This window comes from Megascapheus bottae, chromosome 16, assembly GCF_031878675.1.
Source record: "Megascapheus bottae isolate mThoBot1 chromosome 16, mThoBot2.hap1, whole genome shotgun sequence".
NCBI lineage: Eukaryota > Metazoa > Chordata > Mammalia > Rodentia > Geomyidae > Megascapheus > Megascapheus bottae.
The window spans coordinates 43,438,435-43,463,691 of NC_143524.1; the positions used below are offsets into that span (position 1 = coordinate 43,438,435).

General features: G+C 52.7%; 1 protein-coding gene across 2 annotated transcripts in view; it reads right to left on the minus strand.

Moving 5' to 3' along the window:
- Positions 1–504: 504 nt before the first annotated feature.
- Pde2a (phosphodiesterase 2A) overlaps positions 505–25,257 on the minus strand; it is an 86,872-nt gene continuing 62,119 nt past the window's right edge. For both annotated transcript variants that reach the window (XM_090348373.1, XM_090348374.1), the window contains 28 exons: positions 24,455–24,543; positions 18,064–18,173; positions 17,209–17,264; positions 12,894–12,953; positions 11,837–11,990; positions 11,518–11,570; positions 11,242–11,316; positions 11,107–11,148; positions 10,574–10,642; positions 10,264–10,394; positions 9,418–9,529; positions 8,916–8,955; positions 8,743–8,806; positions 8,334–8,406; positions 8,043–8,220; positions 7,538–7,650; positions 6,834–6,911; positions 6,032–6,154; positions 5,558–5,628; positions 5,193–5,315; positions 4,862–4,949; positions 4,617–4,664; positions 3,532–3,606; positions 3,297–3,396; positions 2,968–3,080; positions 2,613–2,651; positions 2,368–2,474; positions 505–1,881 (listed from right to left, as the gene is read on the minus strand). In XM_090348373.1, coding sequence (XP_090204499.1) covers positions 1,671–1,881; positions 2,368–2,474; positions 2,613–2,651; positions 2,968–3,080; positions 3,297–3,396; positions 3,532–3,606; positions 4,617–4,664; positions 4,862–4,949; positions 5,193–5,315; positions 5,558–5,628; positions 6,032–6,154; positions 6,834–6,911; positions 7,538–7,650; positions 8,043–8,220; positions 8,334–8,406; positions 8,743–8,806; positions 8,916–8,955; positions 9,418–9,529; positions 10,264–10,394; positions 10,574–10,642; positions 11,107–11,148; positions 11,242–11,316; positions 11,518–11,570; positions 11,837–11,990; positions 12,894–12,953; positions 17,209–17,264; positions 18,064–18,173; positions 24,455–24,543 — 2,595 coding nt within the window. In that variant the 3' untranslated portion in view covers positions 505–1,670. The remainder of the gene's footprint in view (positions 1,882–2,367; positions 2,475–2,612; positions 2,652–2,967; positions 3,081–3,296; positions 3,397–3,531; positions 3,607–4,616; positions 4,665–4,861; positions 4,950–5,192; positions 5,316–5,557; positions 5,629–6,031; positions 6,155–6,833; positions 6,912–7,537; positions 7,651–8,042; positions 8,221–8,333; positions 8,407–8,742; positions 8,807–8,915; positions 8,956–9,417; positions 9,530–10,263; positions 10,395–10,573; positions 10,643–11,106; positions 11,149–11,241; positions 11,317–11,517; positions 11,571–11,836; positions 11,991–12,893; positions 12,954–17,208; positions 17,265–18,063; positions 18,174–24,454; positions 24,544–25,257) is intronic.

The window sequence follows — 25,257 nt, forward strand, 5'->3', positions numbered from 1 at the left end:
CTGAGTTCAAGCCCCAGGACTGGGAAAAAATGATCCTTATCTCTGCCTGGGATCAAGCCTGGTCTTGTGCTATGAGAAGGCAGAGAAAACCTCAAGGAGCACACAGTAGGCCTGGGTAAGGACCAAGATTGGAACCTATGAGTGTCATAGGGGCACTCATCACCCAGGCAGGCTAACACATAAGGGGGAAAAGAAGCCCTAGAAGGAAACCTAGGCCATCTCCTCCAGGAAGCCCGCCCTGAACGTTTCAACCTCTTGGGTCTCCCTTTGCAGAATAAGCCACCAATCCTCCTCCTCATTGCTCCAGGCCTGAGCTTTCTCACCTTCCACCCACCCCTCATCTCTCATCATCTGGCTCAGGGAGTTTCCCCAACAGTTCTGTGCCACCTTCCAGAAGAGGAACTAAGCCCAGGAGTGGGGAGCTCCCTAAAGTATTTGCTTTCCCCACTTCTGCTTCCCCTCCACCCTATGCACAAAGTCCACAGACAGTCTCCTGAGGAAGGGTTGGTAGAAAGAAATAGATTTATTCTCATGTACAAAGCAGTCAGCCCACGGGACCACATACAACAGGTGCACAGAGTCCTAGAAAAACGCATCTCTCTAAAGGCAACTCCGAGTAGGTAAGGCAGGTGGCCCCTCCCCCGCCCACAACACACACAGAACGAAACAGAAGAGAAAAGCCAGCAGCTGGCTCACCCAAAAGGCCTGGCTCTCGGAGGGGTCTCCCAAGCCCAGGGGCACAGATGGATATGGCCTTGAAGAGGAGAGAAGCCTGGCCAGGGTGAGGCCAGGCCTTTCTTGGTTGGCAGAAATGGGAGAGGGGCCAGGGCCAAAGGGGTACACTCAGGGAGGGGGACACTGAGGGATTCCAGGTTGGGCATTCTTTGCCCTAGGCTGGCAGAGATGTTCCACTGCCTCTGCTGGGACTCCACGGTGCCATAAGAACGTGAAATTCAGGCAAGGCTTAGAGAACCAATGGTCTGTCTCTCTCCTGTTTTGCCCAGAGAGCGTGGGAAGCTGCCCCAGCTCACACAGCTAGCAGACACAGCTGGAACACATGGGCCTGTCTCCCAGTGCCTTCCCTCTCCCGGGAGCACTGAGCTGCCAGGCTGGTGGCTTTCTCCTTGAGAACTCCCAGGTCCCAATGCCACCATTCCACAGAGGGGTCCTCAGGGCTGCCTTCTCTGTGTGGCTGTTTCTAGTCCTCCAGCAGAGCTGGAGACTGTTCTCCACCCTATGTTCATACAGGTGTCCCCCTTCTCCTCCCACGAGGAATTCTAGAGACCCCCAAAGGGTAGTGGTCTGCAGGAGCAACAGCCACAGATCTGGTGGTGTTAGGAACAGGGCACAGAAGGAACCACTAGGACTGCTCAAAGAGTGACTTGGGGAGAAAGTGTCAGGGTGTAGTCAGAGGTACAGCACAGGGACCCCTGTCCGTGGGTCACCACTGTGCTCTCTGTTCAATGGCAAAGTCCCTCTAGGCTAGAAGTTTTGCTTCCATTCTATAAACAAGAAAGCTGAGGCCCAGGAAGAGCAACGCTCAGTGCCCAGCTCACACAGGAAGTCCTGGTCTAATAGCCAGGACCCATGGCTCTGGTTCCCAGTGCCTCAGGCCAGACTGGTGAAGGTCTGTGAAGGAGAGCTGGGCAGGGAGGGTCCTGGGGAGGGCATCACTCAGTATTGAGGCTGCAGCAGCCATTGACCGGGGCCCTCGTGCCACCCAAATCAGGCACCTCGTACTCCTCATCCAGGAAGTCCAGGGAGTTGTTGCTTGGAAGTCCCCGGATGGTGAACTTGTGGGACACCTTGGTCCAGTGCTCACGGTTGGAGGCCACACGCTCATAGAGCTCTGCGGCCTTGGGGAACAGGTCTTGTAACAGCCTGGGGATACACAGGAGCCAGGGTCAGAAGTCAACCATCAGTGCACGGCTGGGGTGCTGGTGGCTCACACCTATAATCCTAGCTACTCGGGAGGCTGAGATCTGAGGATGGAGGTTCAGGGCCAGCCTGGGCAAGTAAGTCTGTGAGACTCACATCTCTAATTAATCACCAGAAAATGGGAAGTGAGGCTGTGGCTCAAGTGGTGGAGTGCTAGTCTTCGAGTGAAAAAGCTAAGACGCAGTGTCCCAGGGCTGCACTACAGGTAGGACTGGCCCAGGGAAGCCACAGGGCTGGCACAGGAAGCTTGATGGTCTCTACTGGGGACCAAGGATGACGTGAAGGACCTACTTAGCAACATGGCAGGACAAGCTGTGGATCAGTTGGACCTGGGCCAGGCCAAACTCAGTCAGTAAGAGTCCACAGCTGGTGCCTCCCTGCCCCACCCTCTCTGTGCGAGGCCCCCAGCTGGGCCTACGGCTCACTCACTTGTAGATGGGCATTGCGATGTGCTCCATGAAGCTGATCTGCAGCTCAGGGATGTAGGCCTTCTCCCGGTCCATCATCTCCATCGGCCTGTTGCCCATGGCCTTCTCCTATGGGTACCAGGTCATCAGGCCTGCTCTCTTATTCCTCCCTCAGCTTCCATGCAGGTCAGGTTAACTGAAGCCCTCCCAGGTGCAAAGCAGGGGCCCAACCTCAACCTGCGCATCCTGAGGTCATGCCATACATACCAAGTCTCCCTGGGAGAAGAACTCTTTGTAGATCAGCTCCTGGAAGGAAACACTCATTACTTCCAATGGATGGAGTCCATCCATCCAGGCCCCTTCCCTGGCCAGCAAACTAGGGCCCAGTGACTTAGCTCCACCGAGGACCTGACAATGGGGTGGAGTTGCTGGTTTCCAGCCCACCTTCCACCAGTGGCTGATTTGGTCCTGTTAAGCTTATGCCCCACTGTGAGTTTTCATCAGCCCTCCCCACCCCTCCAAAAATGGTCAAGCTTAGCCCACAGAGTGTTTAGGGTACAGGGGAGCCCCAAGGCTGGGCAGGGAGTGTAGCCTGTGCCTTCCTGAGGAGGGAAGCACTCACGGCGATCTTCCGGGTGGTCTTCCAGCCCTTGGTTTGGTCAGAGAGGTCACAAGAGGTCATGAGGAGGCAGAGGAGGAGCCGGTGGTGTTGTTTGTTGGTTCGGTCATAGCCCACTGTAAAAGAATAAGATTAAGGAGCAGGGTCTGGCCTCTGTGTCCCCTCTGAGGACAAGTCGCCTAAGGCTGGCACCAGAGTGGCTCAGGAAACTAGGCACTCCCGATAGGAGCCAAGGGGCCGAAGAAAGGGGATGGGTCCGAATCCCTAGGGAAGGTCTCCAGGCAGCTCCCCAGCCTGACCGCCCATTTCCCACCAGGGCTGACAGCAAGCACCTTCAGCCATCTTCTGGAGGTCTTTGAAGATGCGGAGGTGGTGCGCCAGGTCTGTAGCCAGGATGATGTCTCGCATCAGGTCCAGCATGCGCTGATAGTCCTGCGGTGAGCCAGGGGAGGGCTGTCGTGGCCTCCTGGTGGACATGCCCCACCCAGATGCCGCCCCACCCCTCCACCTCCAGGCTGCTTCTGTTCCTGTATCAGCCACTCTTCACCCCTGCTCCCAGCTCATCACCTTCCGGGAGAAGTGATCAAAGATGTTGCAGCCGTGGGTGTTGAGGATGGCGATGGCCTGAGCAAAGTGGTGCCTCTGAAGGGACAGGAGGAGGGGGGCCTTTACTGGGGAAGAGGCTCTGCTTGCCACTGACCCCAAAGGAGACAGTAAGGCCTAGCAGGGCCCTGGCTCCCAAGAGCAGGCAAAAAGGAGAAGCAGGGGCTCTGGTTTTCTGAGCTCTGTGACTTGGGGCGTGTCCTGGGCCAGCTCTATGATGCTCCCGACCCCTCAGCTGTCACCTGGAAGGATCTGATAAAGTAAGCTCCCAGGGCTTTTGCAGGCTAGAGAGAATTTTGAAATGATCCTAGACACTAATTCATGCAGAAAACATTGGTTTGCCAACAGGAATGGCGGTAATGAAGCAAGGGCAAGGCCCTGTCTCCTAGCAGTGAGGGGCTGTCACTTGGAGGAGGAACAGGCACCTCCCAGGGGCAGAGGCCAAAACCCAGACTGCATTAGGCCTCCCAGGAAACAGCAAGCAAATCCCTGGGGGCTGGGGGAGTGTGTGCAAGCAGGGGTGGCTTCTGGAGGGGTTCTCAAGAGAGGCAGCCAGCAGCAAGGTGACTTTGGAAATGTGGCTTCCGCTCTAGGCCAAGACCACTCAGTGCCATGTACAGGATACTCAGGGATGTCTCAAACTTTCTGTCCTTAGGAGCCCCCTGTAGGTTGGAGGGATGGAACCCCTACAATCTAAGGTTGAGAGTCTTGGGGCAGGCCAGGGAGGGGCATCTTGGCCTCCTATTGGACAACCCCATCCATCCCCTTGGAAGACCCCTCTCCTATCCCAGCTCTCTCTCCATTGGTGCCTCCAGCTCCCAGCTCCAGGAGACAATGGGAGTGGAGACCAGCCAGGCTTGAGTGGGGGCAGGGGAAGAGGACTGCATGGGTGGTCCCGGTCTTCTCTTTGTGAAGATGGCTTGGGCAGACTCCACTCACACTGCACCTCTTGATGTCTGTCCTGTCTTTCTGGAGAACTGGGATATGGGGTAGGGTGCTATTCTAACTTGTAGAATGGGGGTGAGTTTAGTGTGTGGAGATAGCAATACCTCCATGACGGAGCCCTCGGAGCTGTAGAGTGCAGCCAGCACAGATTTCTGGAAAAGTCCAGGAAAACGTCCATCATTCCCCACATCTAGATCTAAAAGCCCATTGTTGGTGGGGTTCTGGCCCTGCTCCTTGCACCCCAGCTTCTCTTGGGTCTACCCTCCTCCCCCCACCACACACACACCACCACTCCTCAGGCTGTGAGAGATGAGACTCTCAGACATGCGGAGAGGGGCGGGCCTCTCACCGAGGCCACCTGGAAGGAGTTGTTTGTGCCTCTGTGATCCAAGTCGTGACACATGCAGGAAATAAACAAGGCAAAGATCTCGATGTCCCTGGTGGAAACACAGAAAAGAGAAAGACGTCACCCACAGTTGCCTCCCTGGGCCCCCAGAGGAGAGACAGCTGATGAGATGCCCAGACAGGCAGATAGAGTGTCTGGTCTCCTTGGTCTCAGTCATATTCAGTGACTGTGCGGCTGTGTAACTCTATCCCCTGGGCTGAGAGGACCGGCCCAATGGTGTCACACAGACAATGCTTTTCTGTCTCTGAGAGGGCCCTGAGCTGTTGTTACTCACTCGAGGTAGTTGGTGAGCTCCAGGTTCTTATAGAGCAGGTAGCAGAAGTGGGAGACAGAAAAGGCGTGCATCCAGTTATGGTAGGGTGGATCCCGGTAGCCCTTCTTCACCATCAAGCAGAACCTGGGGAAAGAAAGGGGAGTCACTGGCTTTCCTTCAGGAAGCTGTCCAGGCTCTACCTTGACTCATGTCTTGCATTTGTCTATTGAATAGGATCCCAGTGCCTGCAGGTTGCCTCTCTTTCACTGATCCTCCCCACCTCCCTGAGTCATCCTTAGAATGACTCCCTCCCCAGAATGCTGTGGGAAAGCAATGGATGGAAAGGTAGACGACAGCAGGAGAAATAGAAGGGTTCTTTCACACACCGGGCCAGTGTTGGGCAGTCAATTTTGTAGTTATTGATGAAATTCATGTCCTGCAGCATGCTCAGGATGGCCTGGAGAGGACAGAAGGAGGGACCACAGCAATTGGCAGCTTCAAGATGGGACTCCTGCCACTACTCTTTCTCAAACCTCCATACTCAAAATCTTGGGAGTTCTAGGACTTTCAGTATAAACTAGAAGGCCATAAAACAGTTGAACCAAACCTTTTCAGATCTGTGAACTTTCAGAAATTGGAAGGATCTAAGAATGCTTGGAACCACAAAAGGTTAGGGGAAAACTAGGGGACATCATGTTCCGGGTTCCAGAACAGCTTTTAGTTGATCATCCAGCCCAGCCACATACAGACATCTCTCAGGAAGCCTTCATAGCCTTCCGGGATGACTGCCTTAACAGGAAGTTCATAGTGCATCTAACTTAAATCTCTGGTTCACTTGTGTCCTCTCCCTAGCCCCTCACCATGGATGTGTCATCCTCAGGCAGAGAGCGAGGAGTGTAGGTGAAACAGGCAAAGTTGGAGTCAATCGCAGCCACAGGCTGGATCCCATCATGAAGAAGTTTGGTGTATTCATCATCAGAGACCTAAACATTGAAGCCAGGACATTAGATGGCTTCCTCCCTGTCTAGGGTTCTCATCCACAAATTCCCATGGTGGATGGGAGACCCTCCCCCATTCAAAAAGCACTACAGTTTGGCCTCCACTTTATGGACGATCACCCTCCTCCTGGGCAGGAGATGGGGTGACCAGGGAAGAAGTGGCTTTCCTAGCCTTCAATAATATCCAACCATCTAGCTTAGTTCCTAGATGTTGAACTTGACCTGAACTACGTCTGTTCTTGAGAGACTTCTACGGGCTACTTCCAGCCTAGCTGAACTGAGAACCAGCTCGAAGGAGAGGTCTATAAGAAAGGAACAGGAGCTGCACATGGTGGCCCATGCCTGAAATCCCAGCATTTTGGAAGACTTGTAAAATCACAGGTTCAAGATTAACATGGGCTATACAGTGAGTTTTAGGCCAGCTACATAAAGACTGTGTCTCAAAATAAATGGAGGTAGAGGATAACAGAAGTAAAGGGACAAACAAAAGGAGAAAAACAAAGCAGAGCAGGAGGCAGGCATTGCTCCAGGTCTGCCTTTGCTTCAGAGGTCAGAAATCTTGGCCTGGGCCTAGGCTGCTAAGGACTCTGAAAGGCGGAGAAGAAATGGAGAGGAGCAGGTGGCCCTGCAGCCTGGAGGAGAACAGATACTTTATAAACCTTACCTTCATGTGGTACATCATCATCTCATTGGCCAGGTGGCTGCGATACTGGGCCTCATTCACTTTTTTGTATAGGAGAGACTGAGGAGGGAGAGAGGGAAAAGGAGTGTGGGGGGTCTCAAACAAGGCAGCTGTGAAATCAAGATACCCTTTTCTTGTGTGAATGTTTCAGAAAGAACATCCCTTCCTCTCCCATTTGGGCCTGAACCCTTTGATCTACAACTCAGAGTTCAGGCCATACCCCACCCTAAGTTTGTAGGGTTTTCTTGCTTGTTTCCCCCATCCTCTTAACATTTGAAGCATTAGATCCTAAGACTTCAGTGATGGCCCCAGGGCAGGGAAAGAGCAGCAAAGGATTCACATCAGGAACGTCAGTTGGCTTTCTAGGCCAGAGCCACCAATAGGCTTGCACCGTGAAACCTAACGTTTGCCTCCCCCACCCCCCCAAAAAAGAAGTTGACAAAGGGTTGAATTGAGGTTGCTTCCAGAGAAAGGGGAGAGAGATTTCTGTCGACTAGAGTTTTGTTTTCTAATGGTCCTTAGAAACGGATTTGGATAGGGCAAGTAGTATCCTCTATTATCAGATGGATACTGAACCCGGAGGCGATCAGCGTGTACTGAGGATTGCACAGCACCCGGCCCACACCACCCATCTGGGCAGAGCTAGGAGACCTGGGTCCCGCGCTGGCCCCGCCCCGCCCCCTTACGTGGGCGATGCTGATGCCGCAGTAGATGGAGAAGGCAGTGGCCAGGTCCTCGTCGAACTTGCTGAACCACGGGCCATTGATCTTGTTCACTAGCTCGGCCACACCGATTACCTCTGGGGAAGAGAGCGAAGCTAGGAACGGAGGGGTCTGGCAGGGCCGGCCCTCCAACATTTTATACCTGAGAATTCCTAATCCTTTCAGCTCCAGGACCCTCGGGACAGCGGTGAAACCCAGCTCACCTTCCAGCCCGCCTTGCCCGGCCCCTGGCCCCTCCCCCGTGGCTGCCACGCCCCTCGGCCCCGCCTCTCAGTCGGTCCCTCCTGGCCCCGCCCCTCGAGGATCCGGCCGTCTCCGTGGCCCCGCCCCCATGGTTGCCACGCCCCTTGGCCCCGCCTCTCAGTCCGGTCCCTCCTGGCCCCGCCCCCACGGTTGCCACGCCCCCTTGGCCCCGCCTCTCTCAGTAGGGTCCCTCCTGGCCCCGCCCCTGGCAGCCTCGAGCCCACACCCTGGTTCTCGTTCTTGATGGGGAAGCAGAGGATGTTGCGCGTGCGGAACCCAGTGCTGTCGTCTACGCCGCGATAGAAAAGCGGGTGGGCATATGCGTCAGGGATGTTCAGGATCTGGCCCGTGGTTGCCACGTGGCCCGCGATGCCCTGGTCGGCTGGGATGCGGATCTCATAGGTCTGAGGGATGAGGATGGGGTGGAAAGGATGAAGTTACTGATTAGGCTGCAGATAGAGGCGAGCATGGTACATCGGGTAAGCTCCCCAGCAATCCCCAAGGGCCACTCCCATACCTCATCGTCCACCACTCCTCCGTCGAACACCTTCGCCACCAATTCATTCTGATCCAGCAGGAATACGGAGCAGCTGTGCAGAGAAGGAGTTGGTTCCAAGGTCCTGAAACCCTTTTCCAACTGTCCCCAGATCTTTTTACTTAGGGTGATGGCCAGATTTCCAAAGCCTTGAAGAAATGGCTCCAAGGGAAGACACTCTTTTCAGGGTTGGCTGACATCCGCGTGTGTGTTTTGTTATTCGTTTTTGAGTTCCTACTATGTGCCAGGCACTGTTAGGAGCTGAGGATGGGTGGCAAACTGATCTGGCCCTGACCCTGCTGTGAGTGGCCGCCCGTCAAAAAGGCAGTGAGGAGAGGGAGAAGGGGAGGAAGGAGGTGATGATGCCCCATCTCTGGGTGGATTCGCTTACATTTCCGCATTGCTGAGGTTTCTGGCCTCTGTGATGATCTCCTGGAGCAGGACAGAGACATCATCTGGGGGAAAGATGATGCCCATCAGGCAAGTGGTGAGACCGGAGCGCCAAGCAGAGAGCCCTGCTTCCTGTTTTCCCCAAATAGCTGGCAGGAAGGGTAGTGAACTCACCCAGGTGAGTGAAGAGGTTCTTTGCCACTTGGAGAAGGGCCTAAGAGAGGGAAATGGAGATCATATAGAATTCTAGTTAGGGACCACCCTAACCAACCCTCAGCCTCCAGTGGTCCGAGAATCTTCTCATTCCTCTACTAGGGCTCCTGAAACAGCATGGAAGTGACATTTGTTTACAGAGGAGCAGTGAAATAACCCGGCAAAGTTATGTAGGAAACATCTGTGTCTAGCAGATAGAATGTTCATTACCCTGCACTTGCTACCCAGATATTTCTGCAGTACCCATATTGAGCAGAAGAGGGCGATCACATACAGTGTCAGCAGCCCCCTGCTCAGGGCCTAGGGAACTACTGACCTTCCCTCCTGTTCCAAGTTACTAGGTTATCTAGCTGCCATTTTCCCAAAAAGACATAAGCATCTCTTTTCCGAGTGGCTTATCTGGGTCTGGGGCTGAAAGCTAGGTGAGCTGGTTCCTGGAAGTGGCCCAAGGCAGACTACATACCTGGCACTCACACTTGAGCTTCTGCTCCTTCTGGAAGGCTAGGGTGCTGGTGAGCACTGTGCCTGTATAGTGGAAGCAGTGCTGGATCACATGCTCGTCGAGGTCTGTGAACCTGAAGGAGGGGCTGGACGTCACCCAAGACGGCAAGGAAGACATGTGTCTCTCCCTTTTCCCTCCACTTCCACACTGCCAGGAAGCCATAGGGCTATTCACCAGCCAATCATAACTCTCCTCCACGCTAGGACCTTTCTGCTACTCACCTCCCTCCCTCCCTCAGACTAGGAGCTCCCTGATAAAAGGACGTTACTCTTTCTCAGACCAAAAGGGGTTTCTTCAGGCTATTGATTTGTCCCTGTTTTGTTTTTGAAACAGTTTCACTATAGTTCCCAGGCTAGCCTAGAACTCCTTGGAGTCCTCTCATCAAAGGCTCCCCAGAAGTTGGGACTGCAAGGGTACCTAACTGCACCCATAGGTTATTTCTTAAAGCTAGAGCTGTGTCTTGCTCTGATTAGGGGAGACCAGGACTGGGTTTCCTTTCTCAGACTTGGAATTTGCCCAAGCCAGAGCTGGGTGTCTTCTGACTCTTCCCACTGTCCTTCCATCCTAAAGGGGAGACAGTGGCAGAGAAGGGGAACTCAGATGGCTCTGAAGGAACAAAATGAGTAATGGATCCAGCAGCTGCTGCACTGGCCTAGTAGGCCCTCCTAACTCCACAGTCTTGCACTGACAAACTGTTCAGCCCACTGTTCCTGGGAGAATCCCCCCCTTCCCACACTGGTACCCCAGCAGAACCCAGCCCCACCCCTCAGCTCCACCTCCTGACCTATGTCATCCCACAAAACTCACAAGTCTCCTCCCAGTTTGTTGAAGGCGCAGGCCAACGCCACCACCTGGTCAGTGGCACGGCTGATAACAGGGACACAAAGCATGGCCTGGAGCTCACATCCCAACATGCTCTGTAACTGTCGAATGTCCTCCTGCAAAGTGGGGAGGGGTGCATCAGGGCAGGGAGGAGTTGGGAGTGTGCTTCTTCCCCAGTGCTCCTCTACGAGGTGTACACATTCCCTGAGTCTTCTCTGTGGACACAGTTCTGACTGGAGGCGAACAGGAGGCCTCCCCTCTCCCTCTTTCCCTGTCCAGCCAGGCCATGGCTTACAGAGGTGAGGTCCTTCAGCTGGATGGACTTTTTGTCTTCAACCACCTGGCCCAGGCGTCCCATGGTCAACTGAGGAGTGAGGAGAGACAGAATCAGGGCCCAGCTGTCCCCATATCAAAAGGCTCACAACCTATTCAAAGGATCTCATCCTCCAAGGTTGGAAGTTTTCTACAAATCATTCAGGCAGTTCAAGTAGTAGATGAAGTCAATATTGAGCAGAGAATTGGGAGAGAAGAGGCTGGCAGAATCATGTGCAGAAGACTCTAGGGTCTTCCCGAAATAGGAGAGCTATAAGCAAGCTCCAAAGCTTCTCATTGATTGCAACAGATTCTTATCTGGAAACACTCCTACAGAAGCAAGCCAGGTCCAAGTAAGCCTTTCTGTAGATATATCTCCTAATGGAGCCACATTGTGATTTCTTTATAGCATGTCTAAGTAAATCTCAAGGTTCAGATAAATCCCACCTGATTCCAAGATAAGCTAGAGGACCCCATCCCTTCCAGCAAATCCTAAGAATGCATAATAAGACTCACAGGAAAGCTGATCTCTTCTCCTAGCACTTTATCTCCGATGACCTGAGACAGAGAGGTAGCGACCAGTTACTAGAAAGACAGACACTGGCTCCTTGTCCGACCCACACCCTGTGCCCAGTGGACCTGGACCCTTACCTTGCAGGAAAGCTGCAGGTTGTCCTCTGATACTAGCAGGAGGCAGCAGCGGGATGCCTGGGTCTCCTGTTGCAGCTGAGAGAGGACAGACAGAACAAGGGGCTGATAGTTGATCTCTGGTCACACCCACCCTGTTTCCTCTTTGAGACTCTTCCGGCTTGTGGAGGCAGAAAGGGAGCCTTACTTCTGAATCTGAACTGAGATCTAAGGTTCTAGGGGAAGTTGGTCCCTGCTGGGAGACAGGCCAGGAGTAGAGGATGGGGCTCAGAGACTCACATATTGGAGGACTTTAAGCTGCAGAGAAGTGGCGTCCAGGTCGTAGAGTTCCCCTGCAAGGGTGGGGCACTGGTCAGTGAGGGCAGTATGAGCACCTCAAGGTGCCCTTCCCACCACACCCTGACTTTTCCCAAAGCTCACCTCCCGCTATGCCTTACTACCTAGAGCACTGACGCTCCTCCCAAGTTCTCTCCTGGCTCCTCCCCCAGGAGAGCCCCATCTCCCAAGCCACGCCCACAGCAGAGGCCCCGCCCCTTCCAGGTCTACCTTGCTCCGCCCCCATAATCTGCCTTGGCTGGGAGGCGGTGGGGACGCTCACCACACAGTTGCAGGATCTTTCTATCTTGGTCCGTGTATTCCACCTTGTCCTTCTGCTCTTGTGACACCTCCACCAGGGAATTCTGGATCTCTCCAAGGGTCTCACTGGGCTGTCGATGCTTCAGGGCCCGTACCCTCCTTAGGGCCACCAGGGTCTGGGGTCGACCAAAGGGTCAGTGTGCCTGCAGGACTCCCGCTGTACCCTCTGCCCACAGGGCCTGTCGCTCTGTCCCAAACAACTCAACCCCCACATTCCTGCATCCACAGAGCACCCACCGCCCTCAGTCCCATGTCCCTCAGTCCACAGACAAGTATATTGTCTGTATCCACCTCTCACACTCAGAAGCTGGGCAGGGAGAGATGTTTCTGTCTCTAACATACATGAGAGTTCCTCGGTCCTTGTTAAAATTATAATCTTAATATCTCAGACAGAATAAAGCATCAATATCATTAGGTAGTCTTTCCTGTTTTGTTTTGTTTTATTTTGTTGCCAGTCCTGGGGCTTGAACTCAGGGCCAGGGCACCATCCCTGAGCTTCTTTTCCTCAAGGCTAGCAATCTATCACGTGAGCCACAGTGCCACTTCTGGTGTTTTCTATTTATGTGGTACTGAAGAATCGAATTCAGGGTTTCATGCATGCTAGATAAGCATTCTACCACCCAGCCCGGGTAGTCCTTCCTAAGTGTGCACAAAGCATTTAACTCCTACTACTATCACCATTTTTATTTATTTTTTTAATGCCAGTACTGAGGCTTAAACTCAGGTGGGCATTCTACCTCTTGAGCTGCACCTTCACTTTTAGCTTTTGGGTGATTAATTGGACATAAGAGTCTCAGGGACTTTCCTGCCCCGGCTGATTGTGAATCCTTCAGCCCTTAGCTCTCAGTAACTAGGATTACAGGCATGAGCCACTAGCACCCAATTATTATTCCACTTTCAGATGTGGAGTAGGCTCTGAGACTTCCTCAGGGTTCCAAAGCTCAAATGTAATGGAGCTGAAACTGAAATCCCAGCCTGTCCAGCACACCACCCGTCCTAGCTCATCCCACCCCACTCACGTGCTTCTCCACCATCTGCAGGTTCCACTCATCACTGTCACTCAGCTGGCCACAGTGCACCTGCAGGGAGAGAGAAGGGTGCCAGCTGTGGCCTATTGGCCTATTCTTCTGCAGTGTCTTCCCTGTGTCCAACACCTACCAGGCCCCAGCAACAGACATGCTCCATTTGGTGCAGCTCCGTGATCAACCCATCCTTCTGAACACACAGATAGCACCAGGAAAACCCCCTGCTGCAGAATGCCATGGACAGCAGATCCAGGCTGGCGCTTTCTGTCCCCATTCCCTATCAGCTCAGTCAAGGTGTAGACTCCCTTCCAGGGTCTGAACCACAATGGGGCTCTTCAGATTCTGATTATAGAATGAGTAGCATTCACCTCAGGGTCCTAGCTTCATGTTTTCGTGTCGGGTTTGAGTTGCCTCTAAGTCTGGATAAAGGAAGGAGCCCAGGCTCTGCCTGTGTAGGGTGGATAGGGAGGTGGAGTTCTCTAACTCACTTGTGATTCTCGCCACTGTGGGATGCAGGTCTCCACCCTGCAGATAAGCCAAAGCCAAGGCACTTACCCAAAGTCACATAGGAGGGAGCAACAGAGTTAGGACAGCCCCACCTACTCCTGCTCGTGACTTGTCCCAAGTCACATAGTGGAGAGTGACATGAGAGCCTCACCTGCTCCCTCCCCTACTTTTCCTCTCCAGAATCATCTTCTCTGCCACCTGCATCATTCTGTCCCTCTCCCAGTTCCCTGTGCCAGTCATCAATGCCACTGAGGGAATGGCCTGGAAGTTTCAGCCTAAGGGAACTGGGGAGCAATGGAAGATTCAGCATTGGAGGGTCATAGTCTATGTGGAAGGCGAATCACAGAAGCAAGCCTACAGACAGGTCTGGAAGAGTCCAGGAATACTGCGGAAGCTTCAGCTGTAGAGGCGGTTCCCTTGGAGACGCCCATTGGATAAGGGGTTGAAGGAAATGGGGGCCAGAGTTCATTTGCACATGGTTTACCAAAATGTGTTGGCAAGTGTTGACTTTTGGTTCATGAAGGAGGGCATGGGCCCAGCTCTCAGGAAATAGGAAGGCTAAGAACCCTCTAGAGCTATAGGGAAACCTGGTACAAACTAAAAACCAATGTGGAGAGAAAGGAAGGGAGCATGGTGACTTTCCAGAAGGTTCACTCACCCAGCATATAAACAACACACACACACACATACTCTCATGAGAAACATCAGGAACTGCCACATGCTCACACATGCTCACTCATACACACACACACACACACACACACACTGTAGTCATTGCCACATACCCACACTCACAGTGTCATACCATCCACGTGTGCACGTTCACATTACTAATTAAGAAACTTGAGTTCTTATACTCAAGGACTATGACATACTTGCAGTCCTACACACACACACACACACACACACACACACACACACAGCCTCCAGGACACACGTGGCCACACTTTCTTGTAAAGAGGGTTGGTTTCTGGGCACTTTATAGAGAGCATTGGGGCTTAGAGAGAACAAGAGGCCTAGTCCAGTCACCAGTCCTCACTCTCACCAAATCTGACATGGTAATGGAATAAACACCCATCCCCATGCATGGAGCTGGCAAGCACAGTTGAGAGGAGGAGCTAACACCAATCAACATCAAATGCCAGAGACCAAGGGCCACCCTCTCCTCAAATGGGACTTATTATTCCAGAATGGAAGAACAGAACCAGAGACTTTTCCCGCAATGAATCTGCACTCAAGGTCCCTTGAGCTGAGCTGCCAAGGCCCAGAACTCACCACGTGGCCCTGCACCTGGATGGCACGTCCTTCTGAGATCCCACCACCCACTAGTTCTTCAGGCCCTAATATTCCTTGTAATGCTCCCTGGTTTCCCTGCTAGCTTCTACCATCATTGTATTTCTATCCTTGTGTTCGCTTGTTTCATGTCTTCCAAACTATACCATCTAAAGCCGAGCCTGTTGGTCTGTCTTGGGCCCTTCTGTGTTCCAGAACCTAGCACGCAGTGCTTACTTAGCACCTAGCTGGTAATCCAGAAAGAGTTCGTCGATGATTGGATGGCTGGATGGCTGGATGGATACCAAACAAGGAGTCCAAACAAGGGGACCAGAGCTTGTTGAAGAAGGACCTAGTGACTCATCCCTCCCAAAACATCTTGCCTGGGTCCCTGGTAATCCAGAAAGAGTTCGTCGATGATTGGATGGCTGGCTGGCTGGCTGGCTGGATGGCTGGATGGATAGATGGATGGATACCAAACAAGGGGACCAAACAAGGGGACCAGAGCTTGTTGAAGAAGGACCTAGTGACTCATCCCTCCCAAAACATCTCGCCCTCTCCCCTCTGCCCACTCTGCCCCGAGGGCCATCTGGAAAAGTGTATTTCTACCTGAGTGGGGAGGGACAGGCTTGGAGAGAGTAGTTGGTAAATAACCCAAACACCCAGCCTTCAAGAGGCCTGCACTGCCAAGGAGGGAGTCCAAGTCCCACAGATAGCAGCTTTCTCAATAATGTACACCCCATACTTGTGCTCTACTCAGAACCATACTCTTCCCAACCCCAAACATCATCTCCCATTGTCTTTGCTGTCCCCTCTGCCTAGAATGCCCTTTCCCTTTTCTCTGCCTGTCAGCCTCCTACCTATGCCTCAAAGCCCCACATAAATGCTCTCTCCATGGTGAGGTGCCCCTTGCTGCTCTAGTCTCTCATCAAAACACCTGTTGGCTGCAGCACTTATTTCATTTGGCTTGGGCAATGTCAGTGCTGTCCTCCAAAATGAAAGCTCCCAGCACCCAGCTTGGGGCAGCTAACTGAGTTAAAGTAATCTGATTACTTTTTTTTTTTTAATACAAGTGCTAGTGCTTAAATTCTGGGCCTCATGCTCAAGACTGGTACTGTACCATTTGAACCACATCTCTGTGTCTGGCTTTCTGCTGGTCAATTAGGGGTAAGAGTCTCATGGACTCTGGAGACTGGTTGGGCTGCCTGGTTGGCTTGGAGCAGAGATCCTTAGATCTCAGCCTCCTAAGAAGCTAGGATTACAGATGTGAACCACTGTGCCTTGTCTCAATACTCTTTTGGAGGTGCACAGGTCTCTCTTTCTGCCCCCACCCCTCTGCATGCCACCCAGCCCTAGCCCTCCTTAGGCCCATCAGCTCTGGGACAGAGCAGCAGGCGCAATGGAGAGGAGGAAGCAGCCCACAGAGAGCCCTACCAACAACAGATCCAATCCCTGCAGGAGCACAACCTGGAGGTGGGGAGCAGCTTGTGGGAGAAGCTCCAACAGGCAGGCAGATGGGACATGAAGTCAGTGCATCAAGCCAAGCACCCCCTTTCCTCCCCTGGTGGCTACCCCCTACGCCCACCATCCGCCCTCGCCAGCAGCTCAGGAAAGGTCAGGCTCCTCAGAAACCTTTAATTCCCTTTTAATAAGCTCAGGACTGGGGCGGGGGTACTCCCCCATGCACCCTGGCCAGCTAATTTATCTGTCAGCATGGCACCACCTCAGTGGAAGCAGACCCCCAGTAATGGTGATCTGGGGGCACTAACCCCTTCCTTACCTGGACAAGGATTTTGAGCCCCACCTCTATATGGGAGAATGAATGGAGAGTGGTAGATTCTAGCTGGCAAGATTCTGCCACCCACCATAGCACCCGATGGTGGAATGAGCCCCACAGAGTCCAGCAAAGGTAGCACAGAGTCAGTTGGTCCCTGCAGCCTACCACCACTTCCCTGATCCCTCCCAAGGAGACCCTTAGCTGCCTGGCCTGTGTCCAGCTTGAATGTAGCTAGGGCCCATGTCTTCCCACACAGCCCCTTTCTGTGCTCTCTAGCTGCAGTCACCCCAATCTCTGATTTCTCTCTCTCAAGGCCTCCCCATTAGGGGCTCATGTCTTTCAGTCAGCCCATCTCACCATGTTCCTTGTTTCTTGAACACTGTACCCCAACCCATGGAGTGGAGGGAGGGGATCCCAAAGAGGAAAGGACAGAAAGTGCCAGGGTCTGGCTTTTCCCAGCTCTATGGAACTGAGTGAGTCCAGATGAGACCTGTGCCTGGGTCAGGTTGCTGAATGGGCCAGCTGTTTTCTTCTCCCACTTCAGGGCAGGGCCCAGGACTGAACTGTAGGAGCTGCCTAGCATGTTCTTGAACACCCCATTCCCCACCCACTCCATCCCAGATTGCTAAACACTCTCCCCCCCCAACCCCCCCTCTGCCTCTCTCTCCAGGCAGACTCCATCCACCACTCTCTCCCCTCCCATGCTCCTCTCCAGTTTTACCCCACAACCCAGCCACCTGTACAGACTCTTACCAAGATGACCGCTGCCACTGCCTCTGTCTCCTTGTCCACCAGTGGTATGACCAGCACTGAAGGGAAGAGGGCAGTGAGGCAGAAATACTGAGCAGGGGCTCAGGGAGGAAGACAAAGACGCAGACATAAGGGCTGGGACAGAGACACAGAGAGCCCCAGAGGCCCAGTGAGAGACAGAGGGGTCCTGAGCCAGCAACAAAAACAACCACAGCAATGACCCCCGCATAGAAGGAAACCCCCTTGCCTCACAACACTCTTCTGGTCCTCCCAGCAACCCTGAGAGGAAGGGAGGCAGGGAAGGCTGAGCACCCCTATGCTGTAGATTCAGAAAGGGGAAGTGACTTGCCCAAGATCACACAGCAAGTCAGGTCTCCTGACTCCCAGTCTTGTGCACTTTCCACATCGAGACAGAGGACAGAAACCTAGAGAGACTGAGACACGAGACAGAGACATGGCGGACAGGGGGCATGGTGAAGAAGAGAAAAGGAAATAGAGATAGTGACAGAGCATGACAACAACTCCAGTCCCATCTTGCAGCAGGCACAAGCACGTGGGAACCACAGCCATGGGTCACTGAGCCCTAGTAAGTGCCGAAACCCTTCACATGCTCCCTCAAGGTGAGAACCCTCAAAATGCCCCCTCAAGGTAAATACCCATTTTACAGTCAGGAAATTGAGGCTCAGGTAGGTTAGTAGCATCAGAGAGAGGATTAGATGGAGGGACTGATTGCTGGAAACACAGAGCCAGAGAAAGGAGACAGGGATGAGGACGAGTAGAAGACAGACATGAGCTGGGAGCAGAACCACAGCTCCCCTCTCCCCCCCCCCACATCCCTGCCCAGCTTCTAGTCCTTACCTTGGGTCTCTGGAGCCAGAGGAGCCACCAGCCTGGACAAGGGCTTCCCTGGCAGGTCCGAGGAGCACAGCCCATTGAAGCTCAGCCGCTTCCGGGAGGTCACCGCCTCCCTGAAAAAGGACACAGTCCACCACTTAGTCCAGGAGAGAGGCAGAACCCAGGCCAGGGGAAGAGGGGAGACATAACAGGAGGCTACACCCCACACAGGGGCATCAGAGGAAGCATGAACCGCTATGTTTGAACGGAACTAGTCTAAAGATATGTAGGGTGTGAGCCTCTAGCAGGAGATGATGGGTGTGTGTGTCCGGGGAGGGGGAGAAGTGTGATTGTAGAAACTGAGGCAAAGGAAATTGATCATGAGACGAGAGAATTTCTCTCCCTCTTCACATGTACCACCCTTCCTCCAAGTCTCTGGTTCTTCCTGCTTAATTAAGTGCCTGATTTTGTTTGAATCCAGTGTCACTCCCTGATGATTAATTGTCCTAAGTTCCTTGTTTCTCATCCTGCTTCCAAGTAATTGTGTTTATAGGTGCTGTGTGGTCTGAACAGAGAAGCTAGGGCTCTGGTGTGTGCGTCCGGGGTCCTAAGAGAAATTCAAGTCAGATGTGGAAGTAACCTACAAGACACCAGATCTGAAGGCCACAACTACTGGAGAATCAAAGACCCCATTCAAGGTCACATTGCATGATGAAGTGTTTCCTCCTAGCTCTTTTGACAAGTTCAGAATGGATACAAGGCACTAATGCCTCTCACCTTCTAACCTTCTCACCCCCAGAACCTCAAGTGCTGGTCTCTAGGTATGAGCAGTCCTGTATACTTAAAATCACTCCAGGCATGAACAGGGACCAAGGGTGGCAGAAGGCCACAGAAGCTATCCTGCTGACTAAATTGAGGAATCCTGGGGCTTGTTGGAAGCAGGGAAGACCCTCAACCAAAAGCCCACCTCGCTTGTTAGCGTCTGACAGATTGGTGTTCTGGAAGCCACAAGGTGGCGCTGGTCCCCACACGACAGGTCAGTAAGCCCTTGACTCCAGGTCTGTGAGGTCTGTGGGAGCTGACCTCTGGCTTGTCCTCTCTTTCCTAGAGCCCTGATAATTTGTCCCTAGCTGTCTCCTTTTCTGCCTAAAACCCTTTTCTCTGTGCCTGTGGCATCATGACCCTCCCGGCCCTGGCTCAAGAACTCCACTTTGAGGTATCCTCTGGATGTTCCTCAACCTGAGCTCATCATCTCCGCCCCTCCCTCAAACACCTCCAAGAAACAGTACAATTGGGAGCTGAGAGTTTGGTCTAGTGGTAGAGTGCTCGCCTAGCATGCACGAAGACCCTAGGTACCACATACATAGGCAAATGCTGGAAAGTGGTATTTAGACTCGAGTGGTAGAGCTCTAGCCTTGGGAAAGTCCAAGGGCAGTGCTCAGTCCTTGAGCTCAAGCCCAGGACTGGCAATAAAAACAAAAAATAAAAAAGTACAATTGTCACTGGGTCTTTTTACAACTATTCTGAGGACTGTCCTCACAGCCTCCCTTTTCCCTCTCTCAACCACAATTGTCCCCTGCTCTCTTCCCAAGCCACTTCCTGGGAACACCTGTCCCTTTCTAAGCCTTGCTGCAGCCTCCCCTCCAGCCTCTGGCTTTCTGCCTAGCTCTCAAACCACCCTCCACACAAGCAAGAAAACACTTTCACAGAAGCATTCCACACATCTGCCTGTCATCCAAAGGGTCTTTCTGGGTCAGCTATGGAAGGAAGGGCTAAGATGAGCAAAGCAATAGGACCTAGGCCCAACTCGACAGCCCCTGGGGACGCTGACAGTGTAAACCTATGCTTGAGTCAGGAGACTGAACTCTGACAAAGGAGGAAGAGCAGGTAGGAAAGGATGGGGTCAGGAAAGCTACCAGAGTGGAGTCCAAAGAACGTGTAGAGGTCATCTAGACTAATAGGAGAGGACAATCAGGCAGATGGAACTGCATATTAGAGGGCTCAGAAGAAAGATGTGTGTCACTAGAAGGTCCAACCTCAAGGAGGAGGGCTGGCTGGCCAGCAGAGGACATCCCTAGACAGGGGTCAGCACAGTAAGGATTAGATTTGATCTTGAGGACAGTTGGGATCAGAAGGCCTTGAGCAGGGAAGGATTAAAGGTCAGGTTTTATTTAAACCCATCCCATTGGCTAAAACTCACAAGACAGGGCTAATCTTACATGGGATATCTACTCAGTGAGGACCCCACTGTCTCCATGTTCCTGGATAAGTGACAGGAGACCAGGCTAGGATAGACCAATGTTGACTGGGGCTTCCCCAAACCCTCAACTTTTGAGAGGGCATCTTTCTCTGCAGCTGGCTCTCTCTTCTCAGCTGCAGCTACCCCCCCTCCCCTAGCAGAGCAGAGACATGCCAGGCTCTGTCCCCTCATTCCACCCCTGTATAAGGATCTTCCCTTGGCTGCAGGGATCTTCCTTAGAACAGCTGTCCTGCAGGCTCTCAAAACACAGAAACTGGGTGCGGTGGCTCACACCTATAATCCTAGCTACTCAGGAGGCTGAGATCTGAGGATCTGGGTTCAAAGCCAGCCCAGGTACTAAAGAATGAGAGACTCTTATCTTGGATTAATCAGTAGAAAATGGGAAGTGGGGCTATGGCCCAGGGACAGCACTCAGGCCCAGAGTTCAAGCCCCAACCCACAAAAACAAAAACAAACATTCGTGGAGTAAGATGGGAAGGTGCTGAAGCTGAGGTTCAGGCTCACCACTATGCAGAAGGTAGATCAAACCCCAGTGATTGCCTTTTCCTCAGAACCCCTTCCTGCCCCCTCCCCAGCTTCTTCTTCCTCCTTTCTTTCTCCATGCTCCACCTTCCAGGCTGATGCTGAGAACTGAGGTGGGGGGGGTGGGAGTGGAGGTGAATGCAATACCCTCCTCCTCAGGGACAGATGTCCAGGTTGGAGGCTAATGACTCAGTCCTGGTGCCAAGGTGGACATGGCCCACCTCATTGAAGATAAAGACAGATGGGTTCAGAGTGGAGAGATAGGAATGGGTGTGGATTTTTATGGCCATTCCGTTTCTTTAACAACTATTTGTTCAATGGAAAGGGAATAGAGGAAAATGCTCTATTCAACAGTCTGGGGACAGTGGAGTGTACAGGCCCTCCCCAGCTCCCAGTGCCCTGTGCACTTCTCTGGTCCTCTGTTAAGCTGAGGCTCCTTGCTTCTTGTTGAGATGTCTCCACCCCATTAACCATCTCTGTGCCTCATTTCTCACTAAGCTTTACTAAGCCCTGGTCCACACACAATGCCTGAGACCCTCAATGAGTACTGTAGGCCATGGAGATTTAGCTCCTCACCAACCCCACCCTTCTCAGAGCCCTTGATCCCTGACAGATCCCCCATCCCTCACTGAGCCTCATCCTTCAGAGAACCCCAATTCCCTAGCATTAGGTCCCATCCCTCACAGGATGCCAACTCTGAGCTTCATCTCCTCACCAAGCTTCAGCTTCTGGAGAGTCCCAGCATTCACTAAGCTCTATCTCTCACTAAGCCACGCCTCTCACTGAACTCCCATCCCTCACCCAGCCTCCACCCTTCACTCAGTCTCCTTTCACTAGGGACCCTCCCACTCTCACTAAGCATGGCCCTCTCTCTGAGCCTCCTCCTCTCTCAGAAACAAATAGGATCCAAATGAACATTTCTCCCACTCCTTCCTATACAGAATAAGAAATCTAGAGATGATATAGTCCCTGTGTCCTCCAAACAAGAGGAACAAATTGTACAGTGAGAGGAAACTGGATCTGCCTTGAGGAAGAAAGTTCTCAAGGTAGGTCCCAAGACCCCTGATGGCAGTGGGGACTGTTCCCCAGCACAGCTGAAAGATCCCGAGTTCCAGCAATCAGCAGAGAATCAAAGGCTTTACACTGGCAGGAGACATACTAAGAAGAGGAAGATGACAGATTAGGGACTGAAATAGGCTAAGATTCCAGTCCTGAGATCCCCTTGTAGCTCTTAGAATTCAGGGCTGGGAAATCAGCCCTCACCATAAGACTGACCAAGCTTATTGTTCCACATAGATGGAGACCCAGAGAAGTGGCATGGGGCTGGGATGGCAGCCTTGTTGTCCTGGACCCCGGGTCTCCAGAGGCTGGTTTTTCTGTGGACAGATTCATCCCTGAAAGGCCATGATGGCAGTCACCTTTTCTGAGAAGCAGATTTTTCTCAGTGCTGGGGAGCTGTGGACTTTGGGAAGAGTCACCGTGGGTCATGACATATGAGTAAAATGAGGCTGGCACACATAGAGGTAGAACAAGGAAGGATTAAAAGAAAAACAAAACGGGAGGAAACAGTTCAAGTAAGCAATAGAAGGCAGGAAAACCACTCTTGAGTTTGGAGCCTGTACAGGGAACAGGGCTGGACAGACCTCCCCATCAGTCTGAGGGGAACCCTTACTCCCACCTGGCCTCTATTTTGCCTCTCCCTCACCCCACCCTCAGCCCATTTTCTATCTTCCTGTCCCCTCAGGCCTTATCTGACTTTATGACTCCGCCTCCACCTCACACCTGTTACCGTTTTTCAGCCCTGCCCACAACCTGGGTTTCTAGGAGGAGCCAACCTCCCCTACAATTCAGCCTATAGGCAGGTGCCTTTACCTTCTGATGGGACCTGACCCAACTGTGGTCACAGAAAAGGAGACTAAGGCCAGAAGGAAGATCATTAACCCAAGGTTCATCATGTGGACGTGGGAGAGGAGGGCAGCCTGCAATTCCTGAGCTCCTACTGTGTGCTGGGCACTGCCCTACGTATGTACATATGTACATGGCACCTATAATCTCATGAAAGCAATCAGCAGACCTTCAGGATAGGCACAACAAGGCAACAAAGGCATTGGGCTGGAGTCTAGACCCGCCTGACTCTTAGTCCCCTGCTTTCCCCTCTTCCACATTCCTAGGTTCAAGCTTAGTTCCTGCTGGAAGCACTTGAGAGCTGGGTCCAGTCAGCCCTGAGACATTGAGCCCCAGGACTCTCTGGAGGAGAGCTCACCAGACCCCATATACCAGGCACCAGAGTAGGAAGACAAAGCAGAGATTCCCCAAACGGGTACAGGACCTGACTCTGGACCTCCAAGTCTCCCTGGGAGAATTAACACTCATGTCCGTGTCCCTGGGATGTGAGGATGCTTCTGCTTTCCTGGCCCACCCTGGCCTCTTGGCACTTCTGTTCCCTATCTCCCAACAGGCCCTGGCTTCCCCATCTCCACTGTGCTCTAGGCTAATTCACTTCTAAATTGCCTTATAAAGACACCTTTTCTGAAGGCTTTTCAGGGTCTGTAGGGGTTGTGCTCAGGATACGGAGTAGGCTCTAATGGAGAGTATTATTTTCTCCCAGTCTCCCCAGGATCTTCCAGCCCTATCTGGTGGTCCAGGGAATACAGTCGTTGACTTTGTTCACACAGTCCTTAAGTGAAGTTGCCAGGAGACGCCAAAAGTGTCACCCACACTCCCCTGTGGGAAACTTAAGTGTCAGGGAAAGAGGTGGGGAAGGCTCAGGGCTACAAGAGAGGTGCCAGCCGTTTCCATGGAGAAGAACCAGGGAGAGGCCACTATCCAAGATCCAGGGTTCCAGATGCCAGGAGAGACCCCATGAGTCCAGAGTCTCCTGACAGAATACATCTATGATGGGTTAATGACTTAGTGGCCTCAGATAATACCCCAAAAAAGCCCCATTCTGGAGCACTGGGCTGTCAGAAAGCCCTCCCCACAATGGGCAGACAGCTGCCTCCTGGGAGTGGATCCAGTGGCCTCCAGTCCTTAACCCAGCACTCTCTGGGGAACTCTGGTTCTTAGAAAACACCTGTGGATCCTTCAGAGTCTGTGTGCTCCCCACTGCCCTCTGTCCTCATGGGACAGGTTCCTAAACAGACAAGAGCCAAGGCTAACCCTTCCTCCTTCATAGCATGTGACCTATGATATGCCTCCTGATGTTTGTCCATCTAGAAGATGAGGAGACCATAGAATATGGAGCCCCTGATCCTCAAGTCCCAGGGTCTAATACTATTGGAACTACCACAATGAACTCACTTATCATGGAGCAGGCTGTTACCTGCTCATCCAATCACACTGGGATCCCAAGCCCAGCCTCACAGGTAGCGTGTATTCAAATTTGAACAGCACAGCCCTGGTCTTGAGATGCCACAGCAGTCTAGGACTCTGTGAAGGGAGCTTTCCCTTGCCACTTCATCAACCCAAGAGCAGCAATTGCTTCTCCCCTTCTATGCTGGAGTCAGCAACTGGGTCAAGGGTTCACTGTAACAGAGAGGATGGGGACCAGATGGGACAGGAAAGATCAACTGCCTCAGCACTGGGAATTCTCAGCTCTGCAAGGGGAAGAAGAGCATGCAGAGGACAACTTACCAGACTTTCCCTTCCTGTGGCAGCTCATGTGGGGGGTCTTCACACACCAGCTGGGATTCCCCATCCAGCAGGTAGGTGTAGACAGTCTCCTAGGATAGAAGGTCCTTGTGAGACCGTGTCCTGCCCACCTCTGAGCCCCAGTCTCCGTCTGTATGCCAGATCTGTATGAATGGCAAGGTCACAGGCCCCATGGGGGCAGAGCTGTGGCATTTGGGGAAGGGGTTCTAGGTAGGCAGCTGGCACACAAATCTGTCTGCTTTCCTGTCACCACCACTATGGGGATATGTCCCTGCCACATTCAAGACAGACATTCAGTAAACATCTAGCCACCTAAGGTCAGAATGGTTCCCACACCAGAGGCCAGGCATAGACTACCAGGAAGCTTCCCTCCTGGGACTTTTTCTTTTTTTGCCAGTCCTGGGCTTGGGCTCAGGGCCTGAGCACTGCCCTTTGGGTTTTCTCAAGGCTAGAGCTCTACCACGTGAGCCACAGCACCACTTCTGGCTTTTTCCTATGTATGTGGTACCGAGGAATCGAACCCAGGTCTTCGTGCATGCTAGGCAAGCACTCTACCACTAGGTCAAACTCCCAGCCCCTTAGCAAGCTTCCCTCCTACCTGCAGGGACACTTCCACACTTGTAACCATGTCAGGGGAGGCCTCAATGGAGGGCTTCTTGGAGGAAAAGACTATAAACTGTAACAGGACACATTTGAGTGAATGGGGACTAGGACTGGATCTTGAACCAAGGAGGACATTTTCAGGTGGGTCTTGAGGAACTCAGAGCACAGAGCATTTTGTAACT